Genomic DNA, 17,558 nt, shown 5'->3' on the forward strand with positions numbered 1-17,558 from the left:
TGACATTTGATCCGAAAATATGATTAAAATTGCATGTATTTTTTCTGAATTAATATTCTCTATTTTCTATTCACCTTTCTATAGTACTCTATAGAAAAATGAGGCCCGGGATGCTTCTGTGGCCAGGATCATGATTTAGTTATTGTAGGTACTCGTAAGTGAGGTTTTTAAATGAAGCGACTCCCGTCTGACCTCTTCAACTTATGAAGGGGAAAAGCCCACATTATATCAAGGCTTTCCTCTTTTTTTGTAAACCTATCTACCTCAGAGAAGTAATAGAACTAATGTACTTTTGGAATAACATGCAAATAGAACTCATTTTAACTTATACTAAGACTTTAAAATAAAATATGTTACACTGAATACGTAATGAAAAATTAAAAAAAAAAAAATAACTTTGATTGGGAAGTTGTTACGCAAAGTTCACCAACAAATGGTTATAAACTTCTGACCGGAATCGATGGACAAGAAATAGGCGCTTGACCAGTTCCAGTGTCCAATATCGTTAGTACCTAAGTCAGAGAACAAAATTTCGTAAACGGAACCATAATTATATAAAAAAAGCGTAAGATCTTTACCAGAGAAGAAGATAGTAGCGTAAGATCTTTATCTTTCTATCTTTATCTTTATCTTTATTAATTTTAGAAGATGTAGTTACAGGAATAGAAAAGGGTATGTTAAGATGGTTCGGTCATGTGGAGAGGATGAATGAAAGCAGGTTGACTAAGCAGATATACAAGGAGAGTGTGGAGGGTAAGGTCGGAGTGGGAAGACCTAGACGAACGTATCTTGATCAAATTAAGGACGTCCTGGTAAAGGGTCAGGTCAAAAGTACCCGAAACCGCCGAGCTTGTATGAAGAGAGTTATGAATGTGGACGAAGCGAAAGAAGTATGCAGAGATCGTGGCAAGTGGAAAGAGGTAGTCTCTGCCTACCCCTCCGGGAAAGAGGCGTGATTTTATGTATGTATGTATGTATGATCTTTACCAAAGTCTAAACTTAAGTATATTAATATTTTGCGAATAAAGAATAGGTACCTAAGTTATTTTCTTTCTATTTGAAAGTTACTCTTGAATAAAATACATATAATAAGTAGATAAGTATTATTCGGGATGGGATACTTGAGAATTTTGCTTCAGATTTCTTTGAAAAGATGATCCGATTTGTAAACTTATCTTGCTTAGAAAATACTCGGAATTCTAGAACGTACAAGGTATAGGTACTGTTAGCTGAATAGAGTTTCAGCAAAAGTAAAATATAAGTGGGTGGCCTTAAATATACCTACTATCATTAAAATGTCATGTACCAAAAAATAACGAAGGCAGGAACCAATTTAATAGGAATAAAGGAATGAAAACAATGAGTCCACATAATTTATTTACTCAATACAAGCTAAGTACCCACTTAAACAGTAAATAATACGTCGGTTTCAAAATAGTTCACAATTAAATTATATCCTATCAATATTATAAAAAAAACTGTCTACTTAAATAAATACTCGTATAGTGACGACATGGCTTCTTCGTGTTCGTTTCAAATCACAATACATTCGTGTGGATAAACCAGGCCCCGCATCGGCACAGTCGGACATGCTGAAAAAATAAAAAGTATTTAGATTTTAGAGGGTAGCCTAAATGAAATTAAGAAAACTAGACTACGTAAATAGCGAGAAATCCCGTTCATTACCTACTCTCACTGCGGGAATTTCGGGAAATCCCAGTAGAAAAAGATTTATTTTCGAAGTACCTACAAGATATCACACAGGTAATGATTTCAACTCAACTTTTATTGCACCTCAATTAATTTCAAATCCATAGTCATGAGCTTAGGATATCGATTTTATTATAAAAATATGGGGTAGACAGCGCAAACAGTCTTGAAAAGATTGGAAGGTCACATTCAGCTGTATGGTTATATGATAGATTTGAGATTCAATTAGTGCCAGTTTCGTGTCCCGTCGCCTACAGGAAGAATCCCGAGTTTATATAGCCTTTTCCTTGATTGACTTTTATTGACAAACTGCACGGGAAAAGAGGCATTTGGCACATGTTATGTTTTGCTTCTCTACCTGACTAGCATGAAAGTTATTAAACTACAAAATCATTAAGTTATATTTAAACTGTTTGCTATGGATTTAAGTTAGTACCTATATCCTTCATAGACCACTCGTATCGCGTTTTACATTTAAAAGTTCATATTCTACTTATTATCAGTTACCTTTTTCGCATCTTTGACCATAGAAGCCTGTATTTTCGCACTTGCAAGCGAAGCCAGGATCCAAAGCGGTCTGGGTGCAAATACCCCGCATACAAGGCATCCTATAGCAAGCGTTTGAATTGCGTTCTGAAAAAGAATTTGCCATTTTGATTAATGGAGAACATAGGTAACAGAGGTTATCAAATTCGTTATTTATTGTTCTGTTATTGTTTGTGCAGTATTTATTAAAATGTGTCATTAAATATAAAACGTGTCATCGATGGTAAACCCACTCTATAACCTGATAGGACCAAGCGTACCCCATCACATCAATCATAATAAATCTGAACAATATGAGATTAGATTATTACTACATTTCGCCCGCAACTTCACTCGCGTGGACAGTAGATAGGTACCCATACTCTCTACTACTACTACTCCTTCTCCATACTCCACAGTCAGTCTGTACTGCAAAATTTAATGAAGATTGGTTCAGTGGTTTGGACGTGATGAAAGACAAACAAACATACTTGCACACTCATAATATTAAGTATGGATTCTGGTTGGTATGACATCGATGAAACTATATAGGCAGTGCATCAGTTATAAAGTCTGCTATGTCGGGCGGTGCACCAATTATAAACAGGATTTACGGTTTTAAAAATCAAGTGCAGAAGAAAATTTGCCATCTTTAAGACATGATTAAACCAAACTTTAAGAGTATAATATGCAGCCTTTGTACCATATCCAACCTCCTACCATGGCTCGACTAACCTTTCGGTTATACAAGCCGAATCATGAGAGAAGTAAATTGCTCTTGCGTTAGCTTTCTTTACAGCGTTCTAGACTCCCCCAAAATATCTTTGTTTTCCCTTTAGTACTGTGTTGCTCATCCCATATATTTAAGGAGGGGGCTGACGATACACGTACTATTGTACTGGGATTATTACATAAGTTGTGATGTTTATACGATGAAAACGGTGTAACATCGATACGGTACAGACAGACAGAGAGGTTCCCGGGGCCGGCTGCCGCCCCCTAGTATTCGCCGCTCGGGGCAACTGTCCCCCCTCCCGCCACCTCCCAAATTATGCCTAGATATTATATTTCTCTAAAAATGTGAAATCAATCCATACCATACATATAATGTAAATGTGAAAATTTTGTGTATTTGTTTGTCCATTTTTGACGTCCACCTCAAAAGTTATCTTCATGAATCTCTTGTTTCTTATAATAAATAAGTAGGTAACAACTAAGTACATCGTAGTCATCATATAGCTATTACAGGAAAGTTCACGAAGCGACTGTTCTTTTCAGTAAAAAAATACAAAAACATTTAATCCAAAGTATTAGGGATTTACGAGAGAAATAAATTCACCGACTTACAAAAGCAAAACATCTTAGTTTGTATCGTTCATGATCTTTCAGTGAGTTTTAAAGGTTTACCAACCCATTTAAACGGTTTATTTGCCAGAAAAATAAAATCCCCGTCTTAAGATTGTAGCACACCAAACGCGGGACAGTAGCAGTGCTGTTTGAATGCGGGCCCGCAATATAGACATAATTTGGTGTAATTTAACTTGTACAAGTTTAGCGCGTACAATATAGACTTAATTTTTTGTCGATATATATATAATGACCATTAGAAGCCAAATATGAGATTTTTAGAATTTCGATCTGTGTGTTTGTACCATCATCTCGCAAATAGTATTGCCACGATTTAAGTGCGGTGACGATCTGTTTGGATTGAATGCAACTTGAAAACTGTTATACAACATTTTTCTTCACACCTCTCTAAGAGGACTATACCGTCAGCTTTTTTTTGTTTCATAGCGGACGAAGTCGCGGGCATCCGCTAGCATGGAGAACGTTTGAATAGTTTAAATTAATCCGCCTATGCCATTCTATACCCGGACTGTGCAAATAGACCCTTTAAAAGCTTTTTAAAACTGTATTAATCCGCTCACCCGAAATGGATTAAAAGAATAAAACGTATGAATTGGTTTGCTTTTTACTGTATATGGCGTTAGTGATTTGGTTTGAAAAAATATTACCTAGGCATTTCCCTTACTACAAGAGCACCAGTTAGCACTCAAACTAATGTACATTATTTAGAAAAGTGTCATGTCACATGGCAGAGATAGGATTTTAACCTGTGCCTACCTGTGCATAACCTTATTCAGGTCTCAGCCCTGTTTTGCAATAATGTGTGTTCTTAAAGAATAACGCTGAATTTTATATAAAATAATAAGGCAGTCGTCAAGAGCATAAATTATTCTATGAATAATAAACACAGTTTTTACACAAATGATGGTTTCATGGAAATAAAATTGAATAAAATATCTCACCGTGTTCCCAGAATATTCATATTGGAAAATATTTTCCACGTTTCCCTTTGAGTGAATTCTACGAAACGAAAATAATTATTTATATTCCCTATTCCATCGAATTGTAACGCGATTGAATACCAAACATTTTTACCATAGCTTAGTAAAAGTAAAAATTAAAAGCCCCGCTTGCGGTTTTCCATTGTACCCGGATTTCTTTCAGGGATCCATTATTATACATGAGTAGTTTTTAGGAGCCAGGGGTATTATTTGTAGCCAATAGTTACAGATACATAGTTTATTGTCGAAACTCATGCCAGTAAGAAAGACTCCGTTATTTGAAATGACTTGGACATATTTACATCATCTATAGGTATATAATTCATCGACCACCATGTAGATAAAGCTGATAGCCACAAGACCCTTTAGCCGAGGAACCGGAGCTTGAAACGATAAATAAAATTAAAGATTACGGTATAAGGACATTTTTTTTGTGGTTTCCGGAAGGGAAATCTTTTCTTGTTCTTCGTCTATTTGTCTATACTACTTATATTTTAAATGCAAACGTTTATATGGAGGTGTGGATGTGTGTTTGTATTTGTTATTCTTTCATGCAAAAATCACTGAATGACAATCCATGAACTTTGGGAATAAACATTAGAATAACATAAAAAGATAAATTTTATCATTTAAGCCGGACGAAGTTGCGGACGAAGCTAGTAGGTAAGTAGTGGAAAACGCGAGTTAATTAACACTAGGTTTCCCCCGCGGCTCCGTCCTTAATGATATGTAATAGGAAGGCAGATTTTTTAAAATTTTATTTTATTCAATATGTATAGGTACTGTTCTTGGCTTTTACTATGTTACCAACACATTTATATAAATACATATAATCACGTCTTCATTCCTTGCGGGATACAGAACCAACAGTCTTGAAAAGACTGAAAGGCCATGTTCAACTGTTCACGGCAAATAGTGGCAGGTTGCTAGCCCCTCGCCTACAAGATATGGAGTGGTCCTATTCTAAAGTGCGGGGAACCACACGGCAACGACAATACATTTACATATTTTATTTTCTCTTTAATATAATGTTTACACATCACCTAACCCAACCCGCTGGGGAGCTTAGAAATTTGGCTCTCATTTATTAGAGAAAGAAGACATACGAAGAAAAATAATGAAACTTTAAAAGGAGAAAATAAATTTTAAAATAGTTCTCGCTCAAATATTCGTATGTCATATTACACAGTACAAGAATATTCGGGAGATAAGTTGTACATATAGGTGTGTATGTGTGCGTGTAGCCCCTGCAATTAGTGCAACGGCCGTCCCGGACGGGCTCTATCGATCGCGTTCTTTGTGTGGCCTACATTGCACACAGGAAACTTAAAAAATATGGTATTTAGATACGATTTATTCCTAATATTACATTGTTGTTTTCAAAGAATGGGTGGTCGAACGGTTAAGGTGCCGACCAAAATTCGCATGCAATACGTGGAGGCATGGGTTCATATCCCACTCTGGCCGTGTATTCTGAGTTGTTTACTTACATTAGTTTGAGTACACATTCAGTTGCCTGATTGTGCAGGTTTCCTCATTATGTTTTCTCTCACCATAAGAGCATCAGTTGGTTTTCAAACTAATGTACATAACTTCGAAAATAGTCATTGGTACATGGCCGAGGCGATATTTGACCCTGTGCCTTTCAGCGCATTTTAACCGAGCACCTTACCGATTCGACTACCGACCAACCAACTATAAAGTTTAAGTTTACCACATTCAGGATTCTGGTCATAAAGGCGCCTCCAGGGAACTTCTTCACAAAGGTGAGGTGATCCAGGGGAAAGAAGAAGATATCTTTGTGGTATCCTGTGATTTCGGGCAGAAAGCCAACTACTAGGTACTTACTACTACTACTTCTTCTTCAAAAAAACTTGTCGGTAAATTTGAAAACCCTTATTCTGATAACCTATTGATAAATTGTTATTGTTATTGATAAGTTGTCAAAGTCATGATGAATGATCATGATTTTTTTTGAGATATGTACATACGTGTACTTATCCTTTGTAACTAAAATATATATGTATAACTAGCAAAGAACTAATTGAATAATCTTATACTAGATCAAAGTTTTGCCGGAGTTTAGACGTTTTATCGGATTCTAGCTGACTTAAGTTCGTTATGAAACTTTGTGATCCTGCTAACTCATGAAAGCTTTCATCTGTCTTCACTCAGACAGACCTAAAGATTGACCAAGCGCATAATCTGCATAAAAACTTTAGAAAATGAGAATCAGAATTATTTTCTCATAGCAGGGAAATGGCTTTTCGATAGGCAGTTTGTTTATATAATATCAAACTGTGTGAAATATCCAGATCAAATCTATCAACTTTAAATACCTAATCTCTTGTTTTTTCTAGTTCACTGCTGTGAGGACATATTTGGCTTTTTCAGTTCTTATGTATTTATTTATAAATGTACCTACAACAAGGAAAACACTAAAGAAAATCTTTGTACGAGGGCTCTTCTTATTTCTAATGAAATTTCTTCCAGTAGGCTCACGACAGAAAATGTAATTTTATGATATTGCCGTTGTATATAAAATAGTATGTTGCCCTTAAAACTTGTATTTTAGTATTTATGTTGCCTGATATATAAAAAGTAAATTGCATTATTAAGAAGTCTTATGGTACCTACTCTATGATATAACAATTTTATTTATAATTGGATATTTTTTCCTCATTACTGCATAATATAACACTCGTATTTAATCCTACTACTATTATAAAGGCGAAAGTTTGTATGGATGTATGGATGTTTGTTACTCTTTCACGCAAAAACTACTGAACCGATTACCATGAAATTTGGTATGTAGGTAGCTGAAGACCCAGAATAACACATAGGCTACTTTTTATCCCAGAGTTCCCGCGGGATTGATAGGGTTTCCATGCGGACGAAGTCGCGGGCGGCCTCTAGTTTATAATAGTTTGTTGTCCCACGATCACGTCCCACGACCCCTACTTACAAATATACATACATATGTATTTTTCTAATTATCTTCGACTTTTGTGTAAAACTTCATTTGTTTAATTTTGCATACGTACATTTAATATATACTAGAGGCCGCCCGCGACTTCGTCCGCATGGAAACCCTATCAATCCCGCGGGAACTCTGGGATAAAAAGTAGCCTATGTGTTACTCTGGGTCTTCAGCTACCTACATACCAAATTTCATGGTAATCGGTTCAGTAGTTTTTGCGTGAAAGAGTAACAAACATCCATACAAACTTTCGCCTTTATAATAGTAGTAGGATATATATTATAAACTAGAGGCCGCCCGCGACTTCGTCCGCATGGAAACCCTATCAATCCCGCGGGAACTCTGGGATAAAAAGTAGCCTATGTGTTATTCTGGGTCTTCAGCTACCTACATACCTAATTTCATGGTAATCGGTTCAGTAGTTTTTGCGTGAAAGAGTAACAAACATCCATACATCCATACAAACTTTCGCCTTTATAATAGTAGTAGGAAGTAGATATATATACATATAACAATCATGTAACAATCTGTTGCAATACAAACTTTCATATTATTAAATTAGAATTGTGGATTAAATAAATATTTTAGTGAACCGTTCTTTTATTTCTGTCGAATGGTTAAATTTTATTTTTTATTTCTGGAAATAATAATCTTCACCGGTTTTATTTCACACCGTTGAACCTACCCCCTTAAACAAAATAACAGACATAAATAGTTATTGTATTATAAATAATGACGACAGACAGACGAAATCCTAATACGTCTTTTGTGAGCTCCAACTTCAATACCTAGTATTTCCAAAGGTGTATTCTGTTTAATTAATTCTCTTTTCAATCTTCGCCTGAACGCGAATTCAATTCTAGTATGCACAGTGGATTCGAATGAAAATTGACGTGGTGTGTTTTCGACACAGACATGCTTTTAAATCCTATTTTTACTTTTAGAGACCGTTACATACATACATACATATAATCACGCCTATATCCCTTGCGGGGTAGACAGAGCCATCAGTCAGTCAATAGCCTTGAAAAGACTCAGACTAAGGGATAGGCTTATAAACTTGGGATTCTTTTTTAGGCGATGGGCGAGCAACCTATCACTATTTGAATCTCAATTCTATCATTAAGCCAAATTGCTGAACGTGGCCATTCAGTCTTTTCAAGACTGTTGGCTCTGTCTACTCCGTAAGGGATATAGACGTGACCATATGTATGTATGTAGTCTGCTTTAATTTAGATACCACCGCAACGGCCTCAATGGTCTAGTGGTTGGCGCGTGAGACTGTGAAGTTGGCGGTCCAAGTTCGAGGCCCAGCAAAAACAAGATATTGTTTTTATTATAAATATTTATTTTTGTGTTGTTTGAGTATTTAATTTAAAAAACTGAAAATCAAAATACTACATACAATAAAACAGTTAAAATATTTTGTCTGTACATTTAATATTTTGACTGAAACGGATAGAGATTTTTTTTTTTACTCGAAATTTACGCGGATGAAGTCGCGGGCAACAGCTAGTAATAAATAAATCAAAAGAGATGCTGTTTCTTCATGTTTCCAATAACGAATCATGTTCATTCTGTGCGGTCCCCGACATTTTAGAGGAGAATTCACCAATCTCATTCCCGTGGAAAGGCACAAAAAAAATTTCACCATGATCCAACCTAAGTTATGTGTTTGTAGATTTTATTACATTCTTCCAAATCGATATAAAACACTGCATAATTATAACGGTGTATAAGTAACTTTCTTATTTTGTTCGCAGCCTGACTAACACCATTCCAGCATCGTGTTATAGGTGGATCTTGTGCTCTTCCCTAGGGAGGATGCAACAAGGACCAATTGTAGAAGGTGAAATGATCAATGTAAAATCTTAGATGTTCGTGGATCCAAGATGTACATTACCGGATGATCGGACGATACTTTTAAAGATTGACGACTAAAACCGCGCCATTTTAATTAACCAAATTAGAAACATGAGTAATACATCTATTGGCAAGGCATCTGCCCCTCAACAGAGGACTCTGATTCTGAGAAGAAGATGCATACCTCTCAGTGCATTAAGGCACGCCGCTCTTGACTTGTAAATGTATTCGTTCTTACAGCCATAGCCGCAGGAGCATGTGGATCCAGTCAGCCGGCAGCCATTGTGAATCTGGTCAGGCTCACATGCCCGAGTCCAATCTGGAAAATTATATAATGTCTTTTTCAGTCTTGTCTCTATTAAAGGAATAAATATTCAAAGAAGTCATAATATAACGGGATATAAAAATAAAGAAATCTACAAAGTTGCTTTTAATAATAGTATAGATGGCTAAAATAATATATAAAAATTAACGGTTACCCACCAAATGTTTCAAAAAGAAATTTATTTTTATGACATTTATATACCAACTACTTGAATCCTAAAAGACGGATTTTTATTTTATTTTTTATTTATCTTTATTTAGGCAACAAACAGTCGTTTACAAATAGAAATTTACATAAACTATGAGTACAATTTAAAGACCTATAGTGCCCTAAAGTGATGTACTTATATAATAAAAAGGGTTAATTACATGGCAGGAATTTGTAAACAAAATCAACTAACTAACTATAAGAATAAGTGTTTTATAAAATTATATTACTATCAGTTGAACTAGATTGAAAACTGAGTTTTAATCGACGGATATATTAAGACGATGCTCGGAAGGCATTAAATGAGAAATATGGATAAAAATTAATCGGAATGTCTGAAAGGAGGTTAAGGGACATTTTTTTGTAGTAAGTATATGGCATAATATATAATGGCAAGAAATAATAAATCAGTATGTCTAGTTCTGTGAGGTAACTGATGTACACGAACAGTCACAAATTTAGAGAACCACATTTCGCCCAGCAGTGCATAAAAAATAATTCTATTATGTCGTTACCTTTATTTTACAACAAGATTCGCTAATGCATGTAGGGGAGTAAATAAAACCAAAATCCGCTTAGTGAAGGGTGGAACAATATGAACTGGTTAGAACTATCACATATCGCATAGAGGGGCAGGCATTATTACTCTATGAACTGGACTGAATTTGCTGAATCCATTGAAAGTAGTTAACAAACTATTGTTACCGGAAAAACGTACCTACCTGACATATGTTGGTACGTGAGTTGGGGTTGCTAATCCAGCTAGTGTAAAATATTTATGGAAAAAGCGGATTTATTTCCCATTTCGCACAGCACCAGCTTTGCGCAAAAAAGCAAATAAAAATTCGCTAAGAGCACAGTATGAAATTTTAACGTTTTAGGAAAGTAAGTAAATCTCAAGTACTATCTATGATATTAAAAAATTCTCATTTTCTGGTTCTGTAATTTCACGACTTAATTCAGCAGCTCTCCGTTAAAAAAGCCAGAGAATATATAATAGTGGATTTTATACACTTTTTCAAACTGTAATGTGAATACTAAATTAATTTTCTATATAAGTGTCCATATCTGCATCAATATCGTTTTCAATCAATTTTGACCACCATGATTTCAATAATATATCTACAAACATATTCAGGTCTTTAATCCTTACGGGGTACACTGAAGATGAAAGTATAGTGTTGACCACTAACTATAATTATTACAGTAGGTGTCTGCCGTCTGGCCTTTGTGTCCCCTTTACGGGGAACCCTCCCCAGGGTTCAAGTCTCTAAACAATAAATTGCCAGTGTAGGTGTGATGTTGTCGATAGAATCTCAGTGGAATAGTTATTGATGTTTTGTATGCTATTATTATGGTACAGACTTTCAAAAGACATAGCTATACCCATTAAAGACTGTTATTTCGTTTTGCAATTTGGTTTCGCAAGTGGCCGAAGGGTATTTATCAACGGAAGATTAGTAGGTACTTACTGTATTTTTACAGATTAGCCCCCAGTTAAGATCATATACCAGTTGATTTAAGTTATAATTTTATACGCAGTATTACCAGCGATATCCCTTAGCATCGGTTTTATCCCTAAGCCGGTCACCTAACAACGTAAAACCTAAATTTACTTTTGCGCTAATTCTCGATTTTTCAGTCGTATAAGAAAACACTTGTTAATCCTCTCGCCGGTCATTCCTCACTATAAAAATCGTGGGCGTTTGGCGTCAAGTATACCAAAATAACAATATGTAAATTTATCAACAAAGCTTCCTTTTGAGTATTTCCTCGTGGTTGGTATTATCACACGGTATCACCGGGTCCTTATCTCGTTCTCTTCCGCTGACCCAACGCGACCCAGCCCTACTAACATGAACAGGCATATAAGAAAAATATTATCAACTAGCTTTCGTCTGCAGCTCCACCCGCGTAATATGAATTTCGTTTATTTCCAATCTGCGATTTCTAAACCACACAAACTCTGTACAAAATTTATATTTGCGAATATTGTTATTTTCTTATTTTATTTGACTTTTGTTCAAGTAGTAAGTTTTATTACAGATATTGTTACAATTTGTTTTTAATTTATGTTGATTATTGTTATTTTATTACTTACTAAAAATATTATTGTAAATACAAATATGGAGTCGATAAGAGATTTTTCATATTATTACAAAAGGTACCTCGTTATTAAGATGGCAATGAAATGGAATTATAATCCATCCAAAATATGTGCTAGTTTAATTTTCGGCTGTTAATTGTTTACGTACATTTTGCACTGGAATTTCCAAGTGTTATCAGAATATTGCCGCACTAGGTTTCCGCCTACATCATTTCGATTGATCCTCTTATTGTCGACAAATTATAGATAATGAAGCTAATAATAGAAACCTTTTAATTACACTTACTAATTAGACCAGAATCTTGTTTTTTGAATATAGACGTTTGACGAATATAGAAGTATTGCTTTGTACCAGAGGTTTACATTCATTATTGTTAACGGTAGTAAAAAGAAAAATAAATGTCTCTACGTACGTATAAGTTTTATTTGAGCGGTTTGAAATCTGGGCATATTTCTAGGTATTTGAGGAACAAAACATTTCACTATGTTTCGTTTAAACATGTCACTACTGTCAGACTGTAAAAGTTCTGATTTGAAAATCTTCGGTATAGAAAATACCTTTCGCTTAAGCCAAAGGCAAAAAAAAAACAAAGTAGAAATATATTAATGAATACCTACTAAATGCAAAGTGAAAAGACCAAACGCTCATAACATGCTCCGTAATTTTTGTTTAATCTATAGGTACAACTGCATAAAACCCGAGCTCAAAGATTTCCTAACGCTGACGGAATTCATCTAAAATAATATTTGAACAGCGTCTGTAAATAGAGAATGTACAACTATCCAATTTTATACCAAAATTGAAAAGCGTACCCATCAAATATGGTTGATAAATGAATGGATCGCCTGTCAAAGGGAAATGTGTCATACCTAGGCAAAGACAAATATTAAATTTCCAATATGAAATGCATTTCTCTTGTGGACTGTCCGTGTCCGCGAATACAGGTTTCATTTCACTGAAACTCTCTTTGATCTAGGAATCTAGTTTTTGCCCGCGCAATTTCCTTTATTAAAATATCAAGCAGTTTCTGAAACCAATTATTGTAATTAAAGCCGTGTTTGTGCGGTACGACTCGTACAAATTATTTAAGAAGGACTAGAAAAACATTATACCTAGTGAATCTCACTCTGTAAGAACATAAATACATTGGCATATAGTCACCCTTGCAGAGTAGACAGAACCAATTGTCTTGAAAAGTCTTTTCATTGTTTAAAATAATATGTTTATTTGGCTTGATAAACGACATTAAATTGATATCTAACTATAACATTTTAATTTAGAATTAAAGCAAAAAATGAACAGAAAAATATTGAAACATTTTACTTTTAGTCTCAGAAAAATACAAAAGAAATACTCTTGCTTTTTTACCAAAATGTTTGCCTATTTGCAAGAAGTCTTTTTCTTGATTGACTTTTATATCCGCTTGAAGAGAAGCAGAAAAGAGAGATAATATATCAAATATAAAAAATCAATGTAAAGCATATAGTCAAATATTCAAGTCGAGATAATGTATCGTAATGCATTATGTTTTGTGCTAAAGTGTTGGATCTTGTTTGTTTGAAGCCTGCCCTAGGGCTTTTTTTAAGCTGCGTTTTGATGGAAATGTGCAGGCAAAGGCTTCTGGAACTTTACACAAAAGCTTTTTAGTGACCAACTTCATTCAAAATAAACGTGTGGAACAACGCAGTTTCTGTTTTCTCATCAGATTTATCATTAATTCCACAAACTTGAAGGCTTCTCTTACTTGTTATTTATCAGAAATTATTACATTCTTACTAAGTTGTAAAATTTTCGTTCAACATGTACCTAAATTAATTGATTTGTTAAAACAATCTCAGACTGGGACCTGAGCTGAAAATGCCCAATATTAAAAGCTACCTATAATATTTATTCAGATTTTCACCATTGAATATTAAGTAAACTCTGGATTTACAAGGAAAATAAACACAGTCACACATATACATAGTTGAATCAATTACAGATCCCCTGTTTTTGGTTATAGCACTTATACGTGTGATGATACATACATACATATACTTATGTCTATTTCCCTTGCGGGGTACACAGAGGAAACAGTACTGAAAAGCTGAAAGGCCACGTTCAGCTGCATGGCTAAATGATGAAACTGAGATTCAAAATATATAGACAGGCGCAAGCCCATCGCCTACGAGTAGGTACATAAAGAATCCCAAGTTTATTAGCCCTTTCCTTAGTCGCCTTTTATCACATCCTTGGGAAAGATATGCAGTGGGGGACCACTGCATATCTTTCCCAAGACTTAAGAATAGGAATTCTTAAGTCATCAGGCACCACACGGTGATGATAGAAGGGTTGAATTTTCAATCTCATGATGCTCCCCTAGAACATGATTGTATTTATTTTATCCTGCACCGGGCACTTAATTGCATCATAAGTTAAAAGTCAGTCATGCTTGATAACTCATATTGCATAAAGCTCTTTACGTGGGGTATTGAACTGAATTTTAAATGGCGTACTAACGAAGCAGACGTAAGACCGAAATAATTAAAAAACAACATTAAAAACTTAATCTTATTTACACATAGGTTTTCATATATTCCGCTTTAAGGAGATATAAACCTTTGCAATTTTACGGCGGAGTATTATTAGGAGACTTAAACTATAATGACTAGATGGAAACGTGTATGTAAGTGTAGAAGGATTATGTTTTGCAAATACTTTGTTATAAATAAAATTTCTTTATTGTTATGAAAGAACGATTAGTTAACAAATTTTTGATAAACCACGTTTTTGTTTTCCTATTTCTATAACTTAGCATACAGCAGCATAATTGTTCCTCTCTAATGTATGTGTCTTATAGGATTAAAACGCAAAAAAAAGGACTTTATGGAAGGCTCAATACATAGGTTACTAATTGATTCATTTAGTCATTGGAGGTTTTTCTTTCAAAAATCATAGTTTGTATATTCTTGACTTGAATAACAGCGAATGTTAAGTGTCAAAACCGGAACTCATGTATTTTCAAGCTAGACTCAATTATAGCCAGCCTGGGGCGGCTAACTTTATGTTTGGACTTTGACTATTTAGCCAACAGACGGACTCGGACTGTCCAAATGCTGTAGTTAATTCAATTTTGTTAAAATGGCTTGAGCAAAGCGACGGCCATCACAAATTGTATAACCAATTTGTTATAAATAAATATTGTCTCCTATTTCAAAATATTAAATTAAAATTGAGAATGGAACGTAACTAATATTTAATGTTTTAATCATCAAGTATCAGCAAGATAGTGCATTATATAATATATTTTAAATATAAAACGATAAGGTTGATAACATTGCCTATTTTATATGTTTATTAAATTTACTAAAGTAATAATACTTATTAAATTTAATAAAGTTGACAAAATATGATTATTACAATTTCTTAACTATACTTATAATAAATCTACCTAATTCAATATATGTATATTTAGTAATTTATACATTTGAAAGATCTTATTGCTATCTAACACAGAGAAAATAAGTACTATCTGAAGATGCGTAGGAGTCATTGTGCACAGAACGCGGTCAGGGCAAATGTTGTTAGGCAATCGTAAGCGAAATAACCAATTTTATCCCAAATGCTGGAAAAACATCTTACAAAATAAAATTCTTTCTCCTAATATTACATGAGACTTTATTTCGATTATCAGCTTGATTTGTTCATAAATGGGTTTTTACTTACATAGGTATTATAAACGACCGAAATTATAAAGATTGCAAAATAGAATTTTGCTGTTATATAACAGTTCGCGTTTTTAATTTATTTTTTTATGTGGCCGCCCTTAAATGTATGTCTTTAACGAAAACTATTTACTTTTTCTAATTCATATTATGAAGAATATACATATTATTATGTCATATTTAAACAGACGTTCTTATTGTATTATCTCGCGAAAATTATGATAGCTTGTTTATACTTAAACAATCATTTATTATGTTACCAAAAACATGACATGAAACATAAAATTTGTATATTCAAATTAACATTAAATTTTTTTATTAATTAGTATGAGACATTTCTAACATTACTCAATAATTGTCATACCTTTTGGTTTATGAAACATTGGTTGACGTCAAATAAATAACTTAAAACTAAGTTTACTGCCGTCATTGCAGAAGAAGCGGTAATACACCACACTGCAGCATTTTCAACAATAACGTCAACTTCACAATTGTCTAATCTTAGACAAATGTGGACGAGAGGAAACATTGTTATGATTTAATCGAAATTTAAATAATAGAGGTGAATATTGTTATACTCACGAAGCAAACAAACGGCGAGGAGTATGGTTACCGCACGCATGGTCACTCCAGAGATTACCAGCCGACTGTCGGTCCATGATACAGTTTCCTGCTAGTGTGAATGGCCCACTATCAATATTGTACTTACACAAAGGATGCGAGACGAGGGTGCACGCTTTTTATCATTTCACTAGCTTTTGCCTGTGAATTTTGTATCAAAAGTCTTTTTGATAGATTGACGAAATATTGGATAAGTAACTATATGTTTTTCTGTCGTGTGGTTTCCGGCACTTCAAAATGGACCACTCCATATCTTTACCACGGGTGTCGCAAAGGGCGACTAAGGGAAAAGCTAATAAACTTCTATATGAAGGCGAAGGACTATATATGTATATGTACTTATATGTATTTACGTTGCAAAAAGTATATATGGCTATGAATATTTATGCACCAGCTGCGCAGCTTTTACGAGACGAATATGTACATATTCTCTTTGAAACATATCCTAGTAAGTATAACGCGAGACTTTCTGCACATTTTTATATTAGTAACTTGGTTATCCTTTATGTCATAAGCATAAGTAAATACAGATGTAATATATTTGTGTTCTAGGTGTACTTATAAAATAAATGAGCAACAGCTCACATTAGGTGTAATTTTATTGCGATTTTGTTGGTCATAAAAATGTAGGAAAATATGTTAGCGGCCTCCGGCCCAAACCTTGTGGCAAGAAAAGGAAGGTTCAATTTGAAACACGGAAAGATGAGAGAGATCAACCTGTGAAAATTACCTTTGTGAACCAATTACCAAGAGTTAAACGAAGTGGTGTTTGAACTTTCTAGTAACAATTTGTAGCGGGAGCGATGATTCGGCTCGACCGCCACCAAAGGGAAGATCTTCCGCTAGGTTAGGTGTTATGCCTGGGGAACCGCGGCTCCGACGATGTTGTGTCGGAGGTTGTATTTATGCTCCAATCCATGAAATCTTTGAAATCGCGATCGCTGCTATTGGATGAGCGCGTCAATTTCTTCACGATGATTGTCAGTAGTTGTTTGATTGGATGTTGTGACGAGTGGCGTAGAGATGTCGCTACAAATTCAATGGCTTTTGCCCATCGCATAAACATGTACTTATGCAAAGCATGTGCTTTACTTGTTAGCGCCATTGAGGTCGACAGGTCTCAGCAGTCTCGAAAAGACCGAAGCTCATGTTAAACATTTTTAAAGA

The 17,558-nt window shown here is 34.6% G+C and overlaps 1 protein-coding gene across 1 annotated transcript; it reads right to left on the bottom strand.

Annotated features, from left to right (window-relative positions):
- Nucleotides 1-1,382: 1,382 nt before the first annotated feature.
- Nucleotides 1,383-16,405, bottom strand: LOC106133892 (uncharacterized). The gene is made up of 4 exons (XM_013333745.2): nt 16,353-16,405; nt 9,611-9,745; nt 2,218-2,343; nt 1,383-1,592 (listed from the first exon to the last, which is right to left on the bottom strand). The coding sequence occupies exons 1-4, from the start codon at nt 16,390-16,392 to the stop codon at nt 1,534-1,536; spliced, it is 360 nt and encodes a 119-aa protein (XP_013189199.1). The 5' UTR covers nt 16,393-16,405; the 3' UTR covers nt 1,383-1,533.
- Between the last annotated feature and the right edge of the window lie 1,153 nt (nt 16,406-17,558).

The sequence above is a fragment of the Amyelois transitella genome, chromosome Z (assembly GCF_032362555.1).
Source record: "Amyelois transitella isolate CPQ chromosome Z, ilAmyTran1.1, whole genome shotgun sequence".
NCBI classification, from domain to species: Eukaryota; Metazoa; Arthropoda; class Insecta; order Lepidoptera; family Pyralidae; genus Amyelois; species Amyelois transitella.

Coding starts and splice junctions, on each gene's coding strand:
- LOC106133892 (XM_013333745.2), bottom strand. CDS start 16,392: ATGCGTGCGGTAACCATACTCCTCGCCGTTTGTTTGCTTC. Junction 2,344..9,610: donor GTGCCTTAATGCACTGAGAG/GTATGCATCTTC, acceptor ATTCTTTTTCAG/AACGCAATTCAAACGCTTGC. Junction 1,593..2,217: donor TGGTCAAAGATGCGAAAAAG/GTAACTGATAAT, acceptor TTATTTTTTCAG/CATGTCCGACTGTGCCGATG.